The sequence below is a fragment of the Solanum lycopersicum genome, chromosome 8, assembly GCF_036512215.1.
Source record: "Solanum lycopersicum chromosome 8, SLM_r2.1".
Taxonomy (NCBI): domain Eukaryota; kingdom Viridiplantae; phylum Streptophyta; class Magnoliopsida; order Solanales; family Solanaceae; genus Solanum; species Solanum lycopersicum.
The window spans coordinates 63,937,788-63,955,724 of record NC_090807.1 but is presented as its reverse complement, the minus strand read 5'-3'; the positions used below and the strand labels follow the sequence as shown (position 1 = coordinate 63,955,724).

The 17,937-nt window shown below is 33.9% G+C and overlaps 2 protein-coding genes across 2 annotated transcripts; one reads left to right on the top strand and one right to left on the bottom strand.

Moving 5' to 3' along the window:
• Positions 1-1,650: 1,650 nt before the first annotated feature.
• LOC101247052 (ATP-dependent Clp protease proteolytic subunit-related protein 4, chloroplastic) lies at positions 1,651-8,636 on the bottom strand. Its single transcript, XM_004245773.5, has 8 exons — positions 8,223-8,636; positions 5,587-5,787; positions 4,758-4,813; positions 3,112-3,238; positions 2,558-2,635; positions 2,269-2,382; positions 2,065-2,180; positions 1,651-1,990 (listed from the first exon to the last, which is right to left on the bottom strand). The coding sequence occupies exons 1-7, from the start codon at positions 8,481-8,483 to the stop codon at positions 2,109-2,111; spliced, it is 909 nt and encodes a 302-aa protein (XP_004245821.1). The 5' UTR covers positions 8,484-8,636; the 3' UTR covers positions 1,651-1,990; positions 2,065-2,108.
• Positions 8,637-12,134: 3,498 nt separating this feature from the next.
• Positions 12,135-14,079, top strand: LOC101248227 (light-harvesting complex-like protein 3 isotype 2, chloroplastic). The gene is made up of 3 exons (XM_004245777.3): positions 12,135-12,719; positions 13,356-13,493; positions 13,602-14,079. Exons 1-3 carry the CDS (start codon positions 12,161-12,163, stop codon positions 13,850-13,852), a joined length of 948 nt encoding a protein of 315 aa, XP_004245825.2. The 5' UTR covers positions 12,135-12,160; the 3' UTR covers positions 13,853-14,079.
• Positions 14,080-17,937: the final 3,858 nt, after the last annotated feature.

The window sequence follows — 17,937 nt, the reverse complement described above, 5'->3', positions numbered from 1 at the left end:
AAATCGACTTATTTTTCATGAAAAACATTTTGTTCCGCGGAATCCAAACACCTCTCAAGATTTTGATTACTAATACAAGATTGGATAAAGTTGCCAGGTCAAAAATATATCATTGAAATACTAACCAATAAAAGCAATTTGGATTAATAGATAACTTGGAATATCCCTATGTTTGGTTCAAACGCACTAAGAAGTTATCAAATAAAGTAAATGCTCCAAGTGATATCCAGTGACTATACGTAGAATCTGATAACAAATTATGAAACCAGACTCAAAATCTGGGGGAAAAGCACTCAACCACCTAATTTATTTATTTTGTTAAAATAAAAATACTTTTTCTAGTTGAATACATGTACTATATCAAGAGTAATTGGTAGGTGACTTCCAATATTTGTTACCCACTTGGAGTTTATAAATACTTTATTATTTGATTGGTGTATCATCTAATCAAATGCATTGTCAATAGTACAATGCTAAATTATGATGATATACTAAAGCAAATAATTGAGTTGAACGTTCGAATGGTCACTCAACTTATACCAATGTTATTAGAGTCGGTTAACTTTATTTTATATCTGGTAGAAACTATTTCATTGTGACGCCTTCAAATTAAAGACATCCTATATTACAAATACATAGAGATAAATGACAATTAATGTCTCATCATAGGTATTTTTGCATTTCAAATTATCTGTCATGATTTCGAAATGATAATTAATCACATTATTCACCCTCTCAAAAAACGCAAAAAATCACAACATACTCGGTGTAGTCCCTTACCCTTGTCTCATAGGGATAAGAGAAGCTTGTTTCAGATCGACCCTTGGATTAAATCACAGTTAACATTGACGTATCTGTATTTTCAAACCATATATGAAAAAATGAAACATAAAAATAGATCAAGAAGCTTATAGCAAACACCAAACTGAGTAACAGAAATGCTGGACAGTGACCCTAATGGACTTTAACTGTTGAGCAATATTGCACTTCCCATTAATGGCTACATTCCACTATGAAAAATAATCTACACACTTGTAGAGCTAGAGACATCAGTTGTCAAAATTCAAACTCAACCTGTCATCGCTTAATATCTGCTTCATACACATGTCTTTTTAGGATAAAAATGGAGAGGGTCAGCTGTAATGAATTTACAAGCTTAAACAGGAAAAAGTCAAGAGAGAAAAGTTGTAATCATGAAACTACTATCAACCAGAAAAAAAGGAACAATCAAAATCTGTAGTTGCAAGTTGTAAAGCATAAAATCCCCCACCAAGTTAAACTAGCAACTCCCCTCTCTCCAGATGTCTCACTTCCCAAGTTCTGCACCAGAAGAGAGACAATAATTGAAATGGTGGGGCGCCTACGGAAGGAACAATCAGTTTCAGTTCTAGAATATGTGATTGCTCAAGCTAAATGTGCATCATTCAGTTAAACAAACTACGGGAACCATCAGCACTCAAGTAAAGTGGTGGAGAGGAATGAAGATTTTTGCAGATGCGAACATCTGTCTAATTGAGGATGTGAACTTCGTGGAGTGATGAAAAGGTCTAGAGTGAAGGTCACAGTTTCTTCACTAACAAAACTATTGCTACTCTAAAAAAGAAAAATGAACTAAGTAGTTGTGATGCTTCATCATTCAATAAACAAATATTGGGTCGAATTGTTTCACCTTTCTGAGATCTCCACTTAACAAATTGGTGTAAAGACTTGCAGTTAGAATATTTTACTGAATATTGGAACCATCTTAAGACCATAACATTCTAAAATAGTGCAAACTTCACACGTGTTCTATAAGCTACTTCGTTGAGCCAACACAGAATGCAGAATCTAAGTGACTAGGATCTGTATAAAACAAGTATAATAGCTGTCCCAACTGTGGCCTCTAATATAGTTCGAGGCAATCTGTAGATTAAAAGGAGCGTTCATGATGGGAAATAGCCTTGTTGATGAATTGCCGGTGAAAGGTAGATGCCAAACGCCACCCCCGGGCCTAGAAATGAATTTTTATGTTTGAGAATCGGTTACTTTGCAAAGCAAAACTAATATTAGCTAAGTGAAGCTTACCTCAATCCCTGTGGTTTCGTGGCTGGTGGGACTTTTGACTCCTTTCAGATAAGTTGGGCCTTCTTCAGATCAGATACAACTCCTCTATCTTTATTTCCCCTCTCATTGTATACAACCTTTAGACATTTAAGTTACAATATGAACTGCAGGTCCTTTAATATCAGGAAGTAAGTTGAAAAGTTTTTAGTTACTTCATAGAGATACCTTATCAATAATTCCATATTCTACTGCTTCACTAGGACTAAAGTATTTTGGACGTTTTATGTCTTCTTCAATCTCCTCAGGTGATTTTCCAGTATTTTCTGAATACAATTTGACCTTAAAAATAAATGTGTGAAGTCAGAAAATCAGGCTATTAATATAATGCTCATCTTTGATCCTTCAGAAATGTGTATCGCAGAGCAGAAAATGAACATCCTTAAAAGCAAATTTGTCCCTTGAACTTTTGTCACGGTAAGCAAGCACTAAGCTTAACAGAAATTTTAAGGATTACCAATTCCGCTTTGACATTATTTACTTCTTTCCGCATGATCTCAACATCTGTTGCTTGACCCTGAAACTGAGAAATTGGCTGCAAAGAGATATATGCATTAGCAATTCTATCTTTAATATCATGGTTACGTGTATAAAAGATTGGAATTTTTGAGACAAACTCAGGGACAGGTTATAGAGAATATATATATATAATTTTTATGATAAGTGAAACCCGCAGCCACTATCCTTTGGGTGCACTCTGTATCTTTAATATCATGGTTATGTGTTTGCAAGATTGGAATTTTTTAGAGCAACCCAGGGACAGGTTACAGAGAATATTTTTTTTATTTTATTTTTATGATAAGGGAAACCAGCAGCCACTACCCTTTAGGTGCGCACAGGGTAAAACCTCGCACCTATGCAATAACTCACAGACCACACATACCCCGCACTAGGCAAGCCCGGTGCGACGAGCTCGACTCAGGTTACAGAGAATATTTTAGATGATATAATCAAGAAATGGGAGCAAACAGGGAGAAAGGAAGACAGAAACACAGAAGTCCTCCAAATGACCTGCTTAATCATAATTGTAGATGAGGGCAGTGCAGCACGATTTCCTTTTGAACCAGCTGCTAAAAGCAAGGCAGCTTCTCCCCATGCATTCCCAACACACAGAGTAAATATAGGTGGCTTGACGTAACTGCAGCAAAAAGTACAGGTGTCTGTTGCAGATTACTAAAAGAAACGAAGGAGTCGCAGAAGAACAATCATATCATTAAGTTCCTCAATGTAGCAAATGTAGCAGAAACAAGGGCATGAGAGCAGAAATGTCAGAAAATAGTGATACTGAGAACACCTATAATCTACATAAGTAAGTCTTTATATTAGCCATTGTTGTAATTTAAAAGCCTATTTTTTTAATTTTTACACAATATTACTTAGTATTAACTATATGAAAATTATTACATGATCGAGAAAAACAATATTACTTATTAAACTGCTGAGAAACTTCTATCCAAAATGTTGAATTGTGGGCACCACTGCATCTATAAGTTTAATATGTTAGAGATTGGACACTTCATATATTTTAGGTCTGTCATGCCCTCTCACACCAGCATGGTTCTTTTTCATAGGTTAAGCAAGTAAAAAAAAAAATTGATGGATGGGGAGACTTGAACCAAGGACCATTTGCTTGTTTTAATACTATGTTGAACTGTGTGAACCACCTCATCTAAAAAACTTTAACTGTTACAGAACGGACAACTTTATTCATTCATTTTAGATCTTTAATACAAACCTTAGCTGAATAAAAGGATTTCAGTAATGGCTAATACAAATTATAAGTTCAGATAACAAATTGTTTAGTATGAACAGAAGAGTCTAAGGTTACATTTTGGTGCAAGCAAGGAACACTCAAACGTCTAGTGAATTGTGAAGCAGCCAAATAAGAAACACAGGCAGGCAATTACTCATATCAACTGGAGACCTACATTTTGTATTGCAACACACTGCTAACATACGACAAAACTTGAGTTTAAACCATCCACACTCTTGTTACGAATATCCAAATTTTGATGAGCGGAATTATGCTGCACTCCTATTTACTTGTATAAATTATCCGGTTTCTAATCCTACAAATCCAGCTGCCAAAATAACTTAACATTGCGTTCTCTAGTTGCGTCTTGTCATGTAATTTATTAGAAAAGCTAGAATATGGAATGAAAGCGAGCACAATGGCTCCGTTCCTCTGTCCCAATATAATTCTGAGTAATTTTTGTTCTGAACAAACAAACAGAACCATACTTCTCCGCAGATCAACCTATCACAGCTTTGTCATTTCCGGCGCACCTTCATCACATCAACTAATAACTTGAGAGAGGCTTACCAAGTTCGAAACACTTTTACATCTTTTTTTTTCTGGTAAAGATATATTAGGAATGACTAAAGATTCCAAAATAACAACCAAACACAAGGATCTATTCTGAATCTATCTTGTTGAAGAACCAAGATTCTATCTACACAAAACTCTTATCATTCAGGTCTTTTATCAGAGAATCACTACCAGAAAAACAAATTAGTAAGTTAAAAGAAAACAAAAAACAACACTAAACAGGCATCTTCAAAATATTACTTAAATGAGTAAATGAAACGATCGAAAAAGAAATGTGAGTTAATATATGCTCTAAGGTTGAAAAATGGATAGATAAGCAATATGTAACCTCATAACGTCATATACAGCAAACGCCTCTGTCTCATAACCCAACTTTTCACCACCCTGTAAAATAGAAAATTATCTAGAAGTATGATAAAAACATGTCTGTGTTATATGTAATCAAAAGTAAACAAGGTTCAAACTAAGCCTAGTAAAAACTCAAACTGAGCTTACAACAGCTAAAATGTTAAGATCTCAAAATTTGCTTCCAAAGAAACAAAGGAGACCGCAACTCACTTTCATAGAACTGCCCGTATAGTGCATTTCTGAAACTAGAAATGCATCAAGAGTGGCTTTCAGAATTGTAAATATCATAATCAACTTACTTCAAATTGGAAGAATATAAGGGTAAAATTGGTAAAACAAAGGGGTTTTAGTTGTTTCTAAACATGATCATAACATATATCACATTCAGCTAAGTTGTGCGGACTCTTCACTTTCGATGCCACAGCCGCACGGATTCTCCAAAAATAAACTACTTTTGGAGATTCCGACACGCACCCGCCGACATTTATGAAGAGTCCGAGCAACATAGACGCACAGCGCCTGTAGCAATAAATTTTAATCCGTTCGAGTTTATCCTCTAGCAAGCAATACCTACCGAAGAACCTCGGAGTAGCACCTATTAAATGAAATGAAAATTAAAAACAACTCATTTGCTACATTTAGACCAAACTTCAACCTTTTTTATAAAGCTTATTTATTAAAAAAAGTAGTGATTAGAAAATAGTGAAGAAAAAACGCCCATACAATCAGCTGAACATTTGACCAGGAAATGAAGGACATGAGATGATAAAAAAATACAAGACAAATAGAAAGAAGCAACCAATTTTAACCTTGGTAGTCCCAGTAGAATTTATATAAAAATAGATTGGCTTATCCTCATCCTCATACTGAAGGTAAAGAAATTCAGCTAGAATCAATTCTGTCACTGATGGAACTAGAGACATTCCCAAGTAGACGATTCGATTCTTAAACAAGTAAGATGCTAAATCTGGAGGATGATCCTGCGATGGGTCCCCTCCGAAAGGAATAACCTGGCACCAATAATGTGGACATGGTTAGAGCATTAAAGTCAGAGTAGAAAATACTGATACTACTTTCCATTCACATTCCATCACTTCAACGAGGATAAAAAGGAACATACAGAAGTGTTCATTTTTTCTTTTTGATCTTTAGGCATACATACAGAAGTTTGTGATAATAATGTATCAACTGATAACACTTTAAAGAATACTTCCTCCAAGCTCGCTGCCTCCACTACTTCCTCTCCTGATGACCCAAAATCTTTATGTGAACAGAGACTATATCATCATCAGTTTATGAAAACAGCCTTTTTCTCCAAAGTCATCAGACTTTCCATCTAACAAATTTCCAGCGGTAAGAAATAACCCGTGAACTGCAAATCATTTTTCCAAGACATCATACAGTTTGAAGAGAGTTCCTAAATAAGCAATGGCAGTCGCATAAAACTGTTCCAAGTTTTGTTCTGCTTTATTCTAGTCCTATCTGTTTTTTCTCCTGTACGTCCTCTATCATCAAACTAATCTGTTATGTCTTTTATTCAGGCCTTACAGCTACTTAAAACTCTGAAGCAGCCCAAAATAAAACTCTTCATCAAATGGACTAGACCTAACTCCTGAGTCTTTTGTTAATATTTTTTGTACTCTTATTTATGGATGAAAATGTAAGAATTTCATTAAATAGAAGTACTGCAAATTTACAACTACAAATACAGCATCCTTCTATAGATTTAAGAACTGCATAAAATGTAACAGTGAGTTCAATCAGAAACACTACTCTTCTTAGTCCACATATAGACTTTAAACATCTGGCCTTTACAATTGAAATGTTGTCCTCCCTATCACTAAAGCACCTATTATTTTTCTCATTCCTATCATTCCAAAATATGCAATTAAGGACAGAAGAGCAAGATTGATATATGTGTGGACTATTATTTCTTAGTCCACATATAGACTTTAAACATCTGGCCTTTACAATTGAAATGGTGTCCCTCCCTATCACTAAAGCACCTATTATTTCTCTCATTGCTAGCACTCCAAAATATGCAATTAAGGACAGAAGAGCAAGATTGATACTTCCCAGCATGACCATTTGGTCCATGTTCCTTGACCATTTTAATCTTTGAACTGCCTAAAGTTATATAAAGCTGCTGAACCATAACTGCAAAGTTTGGAGTTGAGTTTCGCAATAACAGTTACCAGTTGGAAGAGTTGTCACACAACAATTGGATGTTTTCTAAATGTTTATGTCTCAGATGATGGGAACTCCCATCACCTACTATCATCTTCTAAACCTGATTTAGAATGACTTCTGATTATCCCTTCTTCATCAAAAAAGAACCACATGATTGAATCCATATAGAAGGTAGCATAATATAGTTTTGGAGCTTAACCACTCATCCATGATATCCAGATTCCAAATCTCTCAAAAGAAAGAACTGACCATTAACTTCTCCTTTTATATATGGACTATTGATTTAATTTAAGCAACTAAACTCCCTCTTCATAACCCATAAAACTCTGACGTATTCTTGGGTGTTTACAGATTCATTTGGCGGCTTAGCATCTAAATTCAATTATTCAAACAATACCATCATATTTATTTCCAAAAAAAAAAAAGGAAAAAACAAAGCCGTAGCTCTAGTCATCCTGTATGACGATTTCAGTTTCCTAGTTGACTAGTTCATGTTTTGGATACTTTGACATATGCAAAAATACTTGTATATGTATTGTGAAACTAGCTCAGTTCCCATTTTTTTACAATGTTTAGTTTACTTCTTCGATGTCTTAAAATGGTTGGACTCTTTTGATATATCTACACAATCCACTTTAACCTTCTCAGGTTAAATCCCATGAATTATTATAGTTTCGATTCAACAGTTTCTACAAAACCAACCAAGCAATATACTTTTGGTTTGCTAAGTGCCTGCCAACATTCTCTTGCAGAGACTATCATATCCAACAACAGAGGCAGATGAATTATGAGTTTCTATATTGTTCTAATTTTCCTATAATATTGGTTCCCAGTCAGCTAGTGCTCACCTCGGGTACATGCTACCTCCCACCAGAACAACTACACTAGTACCAAGTAATTCTACTCAGTAAGACTTGAATAGCTTGGACCACCTACAAAATCCTCAATTTTACCCGAATATCCTAAGTCCTAATTCTGTCTCTTCTTTTATTTCTCTACTAACACATAATTACATGGTGTAATTCCTGCATTATGATATGCATACCATTATTCAAACCCTCCTTACTATGTAGCATCAACTAATGTGTGATACCCATAAACCTATCATCACAGCAGAGCTTTCCCATAAGCAACATATATGCTAAAGTTATCATCTTTAACTATCTAAAACGCATACTTATCTATGCCTCAACCACTAATTTGAGTTTAAAGTAGTAACAGCAGAACAAAATTAGAAGTCAAAATAAGTCGTTACCATAGTGACAACGGCACGTTTGGGGATAAAGCCAGTTGAGGAAGAAGGGTAAAGAGAATCGGGTCGAATTCTCTGACCCGATAAGTCCGAGAATAGACTGCTGCCGATGAATGGGGAGATGAAGGTCGTCGATAGAGAAGATTTCGTAGAAGGAGAAAATCTGAGAGTCCGTTTGGGAGCTGAGGCACGGCAACTCGCCGTAGATGATAGCCGTATTCCGGTAGCCGGCGAGAAATGGGAAGCAATAGTGACAGCTTCCATTGTGTTTGAAACTCAAAGAGAGTGAAGAGTGAAGGATTGGATTAGGGAGTGGGGATTGAATTGATGAAGACTTGGGTTAACCCGACCCGTTTTTAAAGCCCATGATCATGTTTATGATGGGCCGATCCAATTATTACAATCTATGACCAAAATAGATGTTCTTAAACTTTTAACCTTCGTTTATTTCATTTTATTAAGATATAGAAAATTTAAAAAATATTGCCTGTGAAATAAAAATGATAAACTTAAAATTTATCTATAAGAAAAACAAAATCAAAAGTTTAATGTCATTATTTTCAAGGTATTTTTATAAATCACACAACTAATTTTGTGTTTATAGTCTAGACAATCTATAAATTATATTTTAGATGTTTGAGGGTTTTAAATTACAATACTATTTATATTTTCGGCCTTTATATACGGACAATTAGTTGACTTAAAATATTTTTGGTTCTTAAAAAAATGATATACACTATTAACGATTTCGATTCGAGTCATAAGTTAATTTCTTCCGTAGGCTTGATAGAATTTTAATTTTATTTGACCAAAGAAAAATGTAGCTTTCAAATTAAAAATTAAAAGTCAAATTTAAATTACTTTAAGTCAAAAAATAAAAAGTAAAGGAGGTTTACTTTTGGTTTTATTCTATTTTAAGTCGTTTCAAATTTATTTTAAGTTATTTTTAACCTTATCAAACACCTTTTAACTTATTTTAAGTTTTTAATTTATTTATATTAAGTTATTTTAATATTGACATAATATATATACTGGACCCTAAACTTGACTTTAAATTTTAACTTTGACCTTCAACTTTCACAATGCACAAACAAACATTTTAACTATCCAACTTTTAAATAAATAAACACATGAGTCCTACATGACACAATACAGCTAGTGCATCACGTAGGACAAAAAATGACATACAAGACATGTGTGTTTATTTGTTTAACTTTATACAAATTTAAGTGTCTATTTATGCACATCCAAAGTTGAAGAGCATAAATGTGATTTCAAGTCAAGTTAAAGGACACATTTATGTATTATGTCTTTAATATTCGTCAAATACTTTCAGAAGTAAAAACTGACTTAAAAATAGGTTTGATCAACTTTGAAGTCCATCCAAACACCATCTAAATCAAATCATAAGTTAATTTCTTTCATAGATTTAATAGAATTTTAATTTAATTTAACTTTTAATTTTGCTTGAGCACCACTAGTCACACGAAGAGTCATTTATACATTTATAATATAAAATATTCACCACAAAGAGTCATTTATACACATTTTGTTTGTGTTGTAGATTGAAACCGATAACAAAAAGACAAAAGATATTAGATCATACCAAATTTTAATTAATTTGATCTTAATATGACCTTTTTTAAAACCAAATGTCTTATTGAGAGATGAAAACCCCTATGAATCAAAATGGCATTGGCAATAGCCCAATTAATGGGAAATTTATATAAATATAGTATTATAAAAAAATATTTAGCATTAGTAATATTACTATTTTTTTCACTTGACCACTTTTAATTTATTTATAATACGAGTTTAATATATTATAAAAAAAAATTATTATTCACATATAATACAAGTTTTAATGATGGATAATAAATTTATCACACATTTTAATACACTTATAATACAATGTGACAATTTTTTACTAAAACAAACAATATATTTCAAAAACAATTATAATTCAAATATATTAAATACATAATTCACTTTTAATACATATTACAAATTTATTACAATATCATTATAAATGATAATAAACAAAAAAATATTACTAAAATTAGTAATTATTTTTTTAAAATGTATTAATTTACGTAATTTTTCCGCAGTTAAACTAGGTGCCATGTAATCTAGTTGGGCCAATGGGGTAAAGTTGGGCTAAACCTACACTGGCCTACCATATCTCAAACCTTACCTCTTTTTTTTTTTGCCCAACTTTTGTTGGAACAAATAGCATTGTGTGGTCCAAATTTGGAAAAAAAAAATGTAATTCATCCTTAAGCCTAATAATCTAGCTAGGTTAATTAGGTTGCTAACAGGTTTATATATGATTATAATATAACATAATAATCAGAGATCTAATGAGAGTAAATAATATACATTGGCATTACTTAAGATTAGAGCTGTCAATATGGGCTAGCCCATCCCATTCGGGTTAATCCATACAGATTTCGATATTTTACGGGTCAGGTTGAGCTAGTCTATTTTTTGTGTGCGCCAGAAAACGGCCGATTCAATCCACAAGTATGTGGGCTACAGGCTTGCCGGGTCAGCCTATTTTATTTAAAAATTATATCAATATTACATGATGTTAATGTTACTAGTTTTAATCAAATCCACAAATAAAATTATCTTTGTAATATTTATTAAGTTTTTTTTTTCAAGTAAAAGTATATATATCTAAATATGAGTTTATACTCTCTTTAATTTTAAATTTTAATATTATATTATATTTTTTAATTAATTTTTTTGGCCCAGGGGCCGGCCTTACAGATATTTCTCAAGCCCCACAAATCAACAGGTTTATTCAGGCCGGACTAAAAAGTTCTTTTCTCAAATGGGCATCAAAAATCGTAGCCCAACCCTATTAAATCTCGAGTTAGGTCAGACCGGCCCAATAGACCTAGCCCATATTGACGGCTCTTTTTAAGATTGACATTAGTATGGTTGTTGATTAGTATAACAAGATAGGTTAATAAAAGACACTCATGATTGAGTTCAAGTCATATATTAATAATTTAAATGATCTTAGTAATATTTTTATAATTTGATCAATCATAGTAGATTATTTTAAGATTTTAAATTTTTTTTCATCAGACATGATATTAAGAATTAGACGCCGTACGTTAACTTTAACTTGATTAGTATAATAAAATTATACATGTTAAGTGACAAAATTTAAACTTAAATTTTATTTAGCAACACAAAGTTAGTCTTCAAGGCAAATGTAAGTCACAAATAGATTAAGAAAAGTATAAAACTACAAATTAAATAAGTAATCTACAACAACATGAATATATTCGGAGTAATTCTACAACAAATGTTGAAAAAAGAAAGTGTTTATATAACCTTATTCTTTATCTTATAAAAGTTGAGAGATTGTTTTCGATATATCCTCAAAAAAATAACACTAAAACAACCATGTTAAGCATAATGGAGACGATAACTTTAACAATAAATAACTAATCTAAAAGACATAGTCCACATATATGTTGTTTAATTTAGCATTAACTATCCGTTATGTTAATCAACTTTGGAGGTGCATTTATGTAGAAATGAACAATTATGTGATATAACGTAGTACACAAATTGTCACACAAAATTCATATATCTACTATTTTCTCTGTTCATTTTTATTTGTCATATTGCGTTTTTCGAAAGTTAATTTGATCAATTTTCAAAGTTAAATTAGATTACATGAATTTGATATTTTAATAAAAAATTTAAATGATAAAAAACTATATGAAAAGTACTACAAATTGCAATTTTTTTTGTATATCACTATGATGAAAAAATACAATTAAAATGCTAGTCAAAGTTTTTTTTAAATTACTCTATAAATAAAAATCATAACAATTAAAAGCGGACAAAGAGGATAAAATATATAAAATTTGAAACGAAGTTAATAAACATATATTTATGCATTACTATTTCATTTTGGAATGTTTAATTTAAGACTTTTATATGTAAGTAACAGCCAAGAAATCATTTGCTCATTTCTGCGGCTAAGGATTGTTGAAAGATCACTTTGCCATGACCTGAAAGCTCTTCTTTTTCATTGCTTAAGCTTTCTTCAATCAGCCACAAGAATGTCAATGGCCTTATTCTCATCTCCCCCACTTCACTTCCCTACTCTTACCCCTTCAAAACATCACCTAACCCCCAAACCTTATCCTTCTATAAGTTTCAAGAAACCCCATCTCTCTTTCTTGGTTTCTCCGAAGGCCACTGATAATGGGTCAGGTGGTGTTGTTTCCTCTTCTTCTGTTACTGTAGAGCAGGAAGTACTCGAGGAAAAAGCTCAGGACGGTGCTGTGGAAGTTGAGGAGTCAAATGAGGCTTCTGTAGGCTCTAATGGGTCACCGCCGGTGGCTTCCGCCGGAGCTCCGGCGCCGGAGATTGTGAGGATGTTTCAAGATCCGAGATGGGTTGGTGGGACTTGGGATTTGAAGCAATTTCAGAAAGATGGAGAGACCCATTGGGATTCTGTTATTGATGCTGGTAATTGATTAAACCTTTTTTCCACTAATTTTGATATGCTTCTCTTTTACCTCAATTTTTGTGATTTATGATTAACAAATTGTACTTCAGTTTTGGCTATACAAAGAAGAAAAATGCATTGTTAAGAAGGGGTTGCTGTAGTTTTGTCTAAGTCCATAAGCAGGGGGAGCTGATGAACACTGAAAAAAAAATCGGAGGAACCTAGAGATAAAGCTCTCTATTCCCTCCATCCCAATTTAAGTGTCTTAATTTGAATGGCTACAGCGTTTACGAAATAAATAAAGATTTTTGAATCTTGTGGTGTTAAATTAGAGACGTGTGTATGAATTAAGCCAGCAAACTATGGTTACATATTGCTGTTTTTCCTTGCATTTCAATTTGAATTGAGGTGTTATGGTCTTATGGTCAGGCAGCAGTTAACATTTCGACTCAAAAGCTGTAATACACAGTAAAGCTTTTAACTTTTCGTTCCTTCTTCCTCGTTTCAAGTTACAATAGAGGTGTCTCCTAATCATACATCTGTTAGCTCGAGTGCAAAAACATCAGCCGTATGACCTACTTTAGGCATCCTTTTTGGGGCATTATTCATATGATATTGCTTGATTTAATAACAATCGAATTACTATTCATTTGCAGAGGTTAGGAGAAGGAAATGGTTGGAAGATAACCCAGAGTCATCAAGTAATGAAGAACCTGTGCTTTTCGACACTTCCATTATTCCTTGGTGGGCATGGATGAAGAGATTCCATCTCCCTGAAGCTGAACTTCTCAATGGTTTGCTCATACCCTATTTCCAGAAGTTTTTTTCCAGTTCTTAAATACATACCTCTAGATACATCTTTACTGAACCGAACTAATAGAGCGTGTGTAAATCTTATGCAGGTCGTGCTGCAATGGTTGGTTTCTTTATGGCCTATTTTGTGGATAGCTTGACTGGGGTAGGCCTTGTTGACCAAATGGGGAACTTCTTTTGCAAAACACTGTTGTTTGTAGCTGTGGCCGGTGTGCTTCTGATACGGAAGAATGAGGATATAGAAACACTCAAAAAGTTGGTGGACGAGTCTACTTTTTATGACAAGCAATGGAAAGCGTCTTGGCAAGATGAGAACTCAAGCAGTTCAAAGGACTCTTGAACACATTTTCTCACTTAAGCTATGATTTTCATATATTTGGAAGATTGCGATTAGGTGGTGATGACACAATGCTAGTCAAAAGAGAGCCTAAAATCTGTATTCACCATTTTGTTTAGTTCTAATTGTATCTTCTTTCCTTTCTTATTTTGTTGTTTGACAGTAAAATCAGTTCTGTTTTTTTTCTGTAGTAAACAATCTCTTAGCTGATCTATGATATTATTTTGTCAGATTGCTTAGTCATGCTTCAAACTGGAGCCTTTTAGTAGATACTGTAATTCTATTCTTCTTATTGTTTGAGGCATTACTCAGGTTTGGAACAAGATAGGTTCATATTTGCAAGGTAAAGTCTGCAGCGGACTCTCCCAAGCACTAGCAATTGCTTTAGAGTCATCTTCTTCATCAATTAAAACTGGCTTTGTTGCATGGATGGAGTGTTGGCCAATCAATAACTCTTGGGTTCAAAAGATGCAAGTGGCAGAAATGAGGATGGTGAGATGAGCGTGTTGGCATACTAAGAGTGATCGGATTAGGAATGAGGATATTCAGAACAAAGGTGAGAGTGACCTTTGTGGTGGACAAGTTGAAGGAAGGAAGACTGAGATGGTTTGTGAATGTGAAGAGGAGATGTGCGGATGCCCTAATGAGGAAGTGTGAGATGTTGGATATAGTGGGGTCGAGGAGAGGCAGAGGTAAGCTGGAGAAGTATTGGGGGAAGTGATTAAAACCGACTTTGTTGTATGGATGAAGTGTTGATCAATCAATAACTGTTGGGTTCAAAAGATGCAAGTGGCAAAAATCAGGATGGTGAGATGAACGTGTTGGCATACTAGGAGTGATGGAATTAGGAATGAGGATATCCGGAACAAAGGTGAGAGTGACCTTTGTGATGGACAAGTTGAAGGAAGGAAGACTGAGATGGTTTGTGAATGTGAAAAGGAGATGTATGGATGCCCCAATGAGAAGGTGTGAGATGTTGGATATAATGGGGTCGAGGAGAGGCAGATGTAGGCTGGAGAAGTATTGGGGGAAGTGATTAGACACGATATGGTGCATCTTTAGTTTATCGAGGACATGACTTTAGATAAGAGGGTATGACAGTCACAGATTAGGATATAAGGTTAGTAGGTAGTTAGGAGTTGTCCTATTCCTACTTATTCATATGAATTTGGCTGGTGATAGTAACTAGCACCATGTTGGTGCACTATTAGCCTACTCATGTAGTCTTTGGTCAATATCATCAACGTTTTACTATGAATTATAGAATACGAAAATCTATGAAATATGAGTCTACTTTAGAGCTTGTTTGAACTTGAAAATATCTTTAATTTTTTCGTGGGACGAACTAAGTCCATGTTGAGGTCTTAGCTGGATCCATTGTAAAGATACTAACGGACGTCCGCAAGTTTTTTTGTCCATTTTATTTCGGGTACTTCGTATCACAAGAAATTCATGGACTATAGCACATGAAAATCGACAAAATATGCATTCTCCTATTCGTGAACAAACTTGAAAATGCCCTCAGTTTCTCCGCGGGCCGAACTAGGTCCATTGCTAAGGTCTTAACGGACGTATATGAAAAATTTTGGTCATTTTATTTCAGGAATCCGAATAATGAAAAATTCATCGACTATAGCTCACAAATAACCAAAATTTGTATTTACCTGCTTTGGGATTCGTTTGAACTTGAAAATGCACCTATTTTTTTAGCGGAACGAGCTGAATCCATTGCTAATGTTTTAACGGACGTTCATAACAAATTTTTGCCATTTTTATATTGAAAATTTTGGATCACAAAAATCCATGAACTATAGTGTACGAAAATTGATAAAATCTGTGGTTACCTGCTTTTGAGCTCATTTGAATTTTAAAATGCCCCTATTTTCCCCGTGGAATGAACTGGTCCATTGCTAAAGGCCTAACAGACGTCTATGAAAAATTTCGAGCATTTAATTTGGGAATTTCAAATCACAAAAATTTTATGTGTTATAGCACACGAAAATCGATAAAATCTGCGTTTACCTGCTTTAGAGCTCTTTTGAACTTGAAAATTTTCCCGTTTTCTCTGCGTGATGAACTTGATCCATTACCAAGGTCTTAACGGACGTCCATAAAAAATTTCGTCCATTTTGTTTATGAAATTACAGATCACAAAAGATCCATGGAGTATAGCACACGAAAATTGACAAAACTTGTGTTTACCTACTTTGAAGTTTGTTTGAACTTGAAAGTACCTTCGTTTTTCCACCGGAACGAACTGAGTCTATTGCTAATGTCTTAACGGACGTCTATGATAAATTTCGGCCATTTTATTTTTTCAAATTTCGGATTAAAAAAAATTCCATGGACTATAACACATGAAAATCGATAAAATATGCGTTTACCTGCTTTTGGGCTCGTTAGAACTTGAAAATACCTCTTTTTTCCTGCGGGATGAACTGGATCATTGTTAAAGTCTTAATGGACGTCCATATGAAATTTCGTCAGTTTTTTCAAAAAATTGCGGTTCACAATAATCAATGGACTACAACACACGAAAATCAAAAAAATATATGATTACCTACTTTGGAACTTGTTTTAACTTGAAAATACCCCATTTTTCCAGCGGGATGAATTGAGTCCATTGCTAAGATCTTCATGGACGTCCATGAAAATTTTTGGTCATTTTATTTTGGAAATTTCAAATGACAAAAAATTCATAGACTATAGCACACGAAAATAGGCAAAATCTGTTTACCTGCTTTGGGGCTCGTTTGAACTTGAAAATACATCTGTTTTACCTGAGGGATGAAATAGGTCCATTGCTTAGGTCTTAACGAACTTTCACAAAAATTTTCGGCCATTTTGTTTAGGAAATTTTGGATCACAAAAAATCATTGGACTATAATAGCACATGAAAATCGATAAAATCTGCGGTTATCTACTTTGGGACTCGTTTGAACTTGAAAATGTCTCTGTTTTCCCCGCGAGATGAACTGGATCCATTTAAAAGGTTTTAACGGATGTCCATAAAAATTTTTTGGCCATTTTATTTTGGCAATTTCGGTTTGCAAAAAATCTGTGAACTATAGCATACAAAAATCGATAAAATTTGCGGTAACCTGCTTTGGAGTTGTTTGAACTTAAAATTGCCCTCGTTTTTCCCGCAGGATGAACTGGGTCCATTGCTAAGGTCTTCACGGGCGTCAAGAAAATTTTTGACTATTTTATTTCGGAAATTTCGGATCACAAAAAATCTGTTTTACCTGCTTTGTGATGCGTTTCAACTTGAAATGCCCCTGTTTTCACTGCGGACGAATTGGATCCATTGTTGAGGTCTTAACTGATGTCAAGAAAAAATTTCAGTCATTTTGTTTTGAAAATTCCGAACCACAAAAAATTCATGGACTATAGCACATGAAAATTGGTAAAATCTGGGTCTACTTGCTTTGAAGCTCGTTTGAACTTGAAAATGTCCCCATTTTCCCCGCGGGATGAACTGGGTTCATTGATAAGGTTTTAACAAATGTCCATGAAAAATTTCAGACATTTTTTTCGGAAATTTTGGATCACAAAATATTCATGGACTATAGCACACAAAATTCGACAAAATCTGCGTTTACATGCTTTGAGGCTCGTTTGAACTTGAAAATGCCTCTGTTTTCCTTGCGGGGTGAACTGGATCCATAGCTAAGGTCTTGACGGACATCAATACAAAATTTCGACCATTTTGTTCGGAAATTTCGAATCACAAAAATCCGTGAAGCATAGCACATGATTCTTCGTGCAATCTTTTTTTCATTTCATTACTTTGATTTGCTTGAGCCGTTGGTCTTTCGAAAACAATTTCTCTACCTCATTAAAATAATTATAAAGACAGCTTGCATTATTATCTTTTTCAAATCCCATTTTATACAATTTCGTTGAATACGCTCTTGTTATTTCTTCATCAATTGTAAATCACAAGTTTGGATGGTGATAAAGATTTTGATGGCTAAGTTAACATTTGAGGAAGTTGGTAATATATAAAAGGATGTTCAACAAATATAAATTCTCTATAAAGGAAATGATGGTACCGGTGGTACCCGTTTCAAGTTAGTGTATCGAAA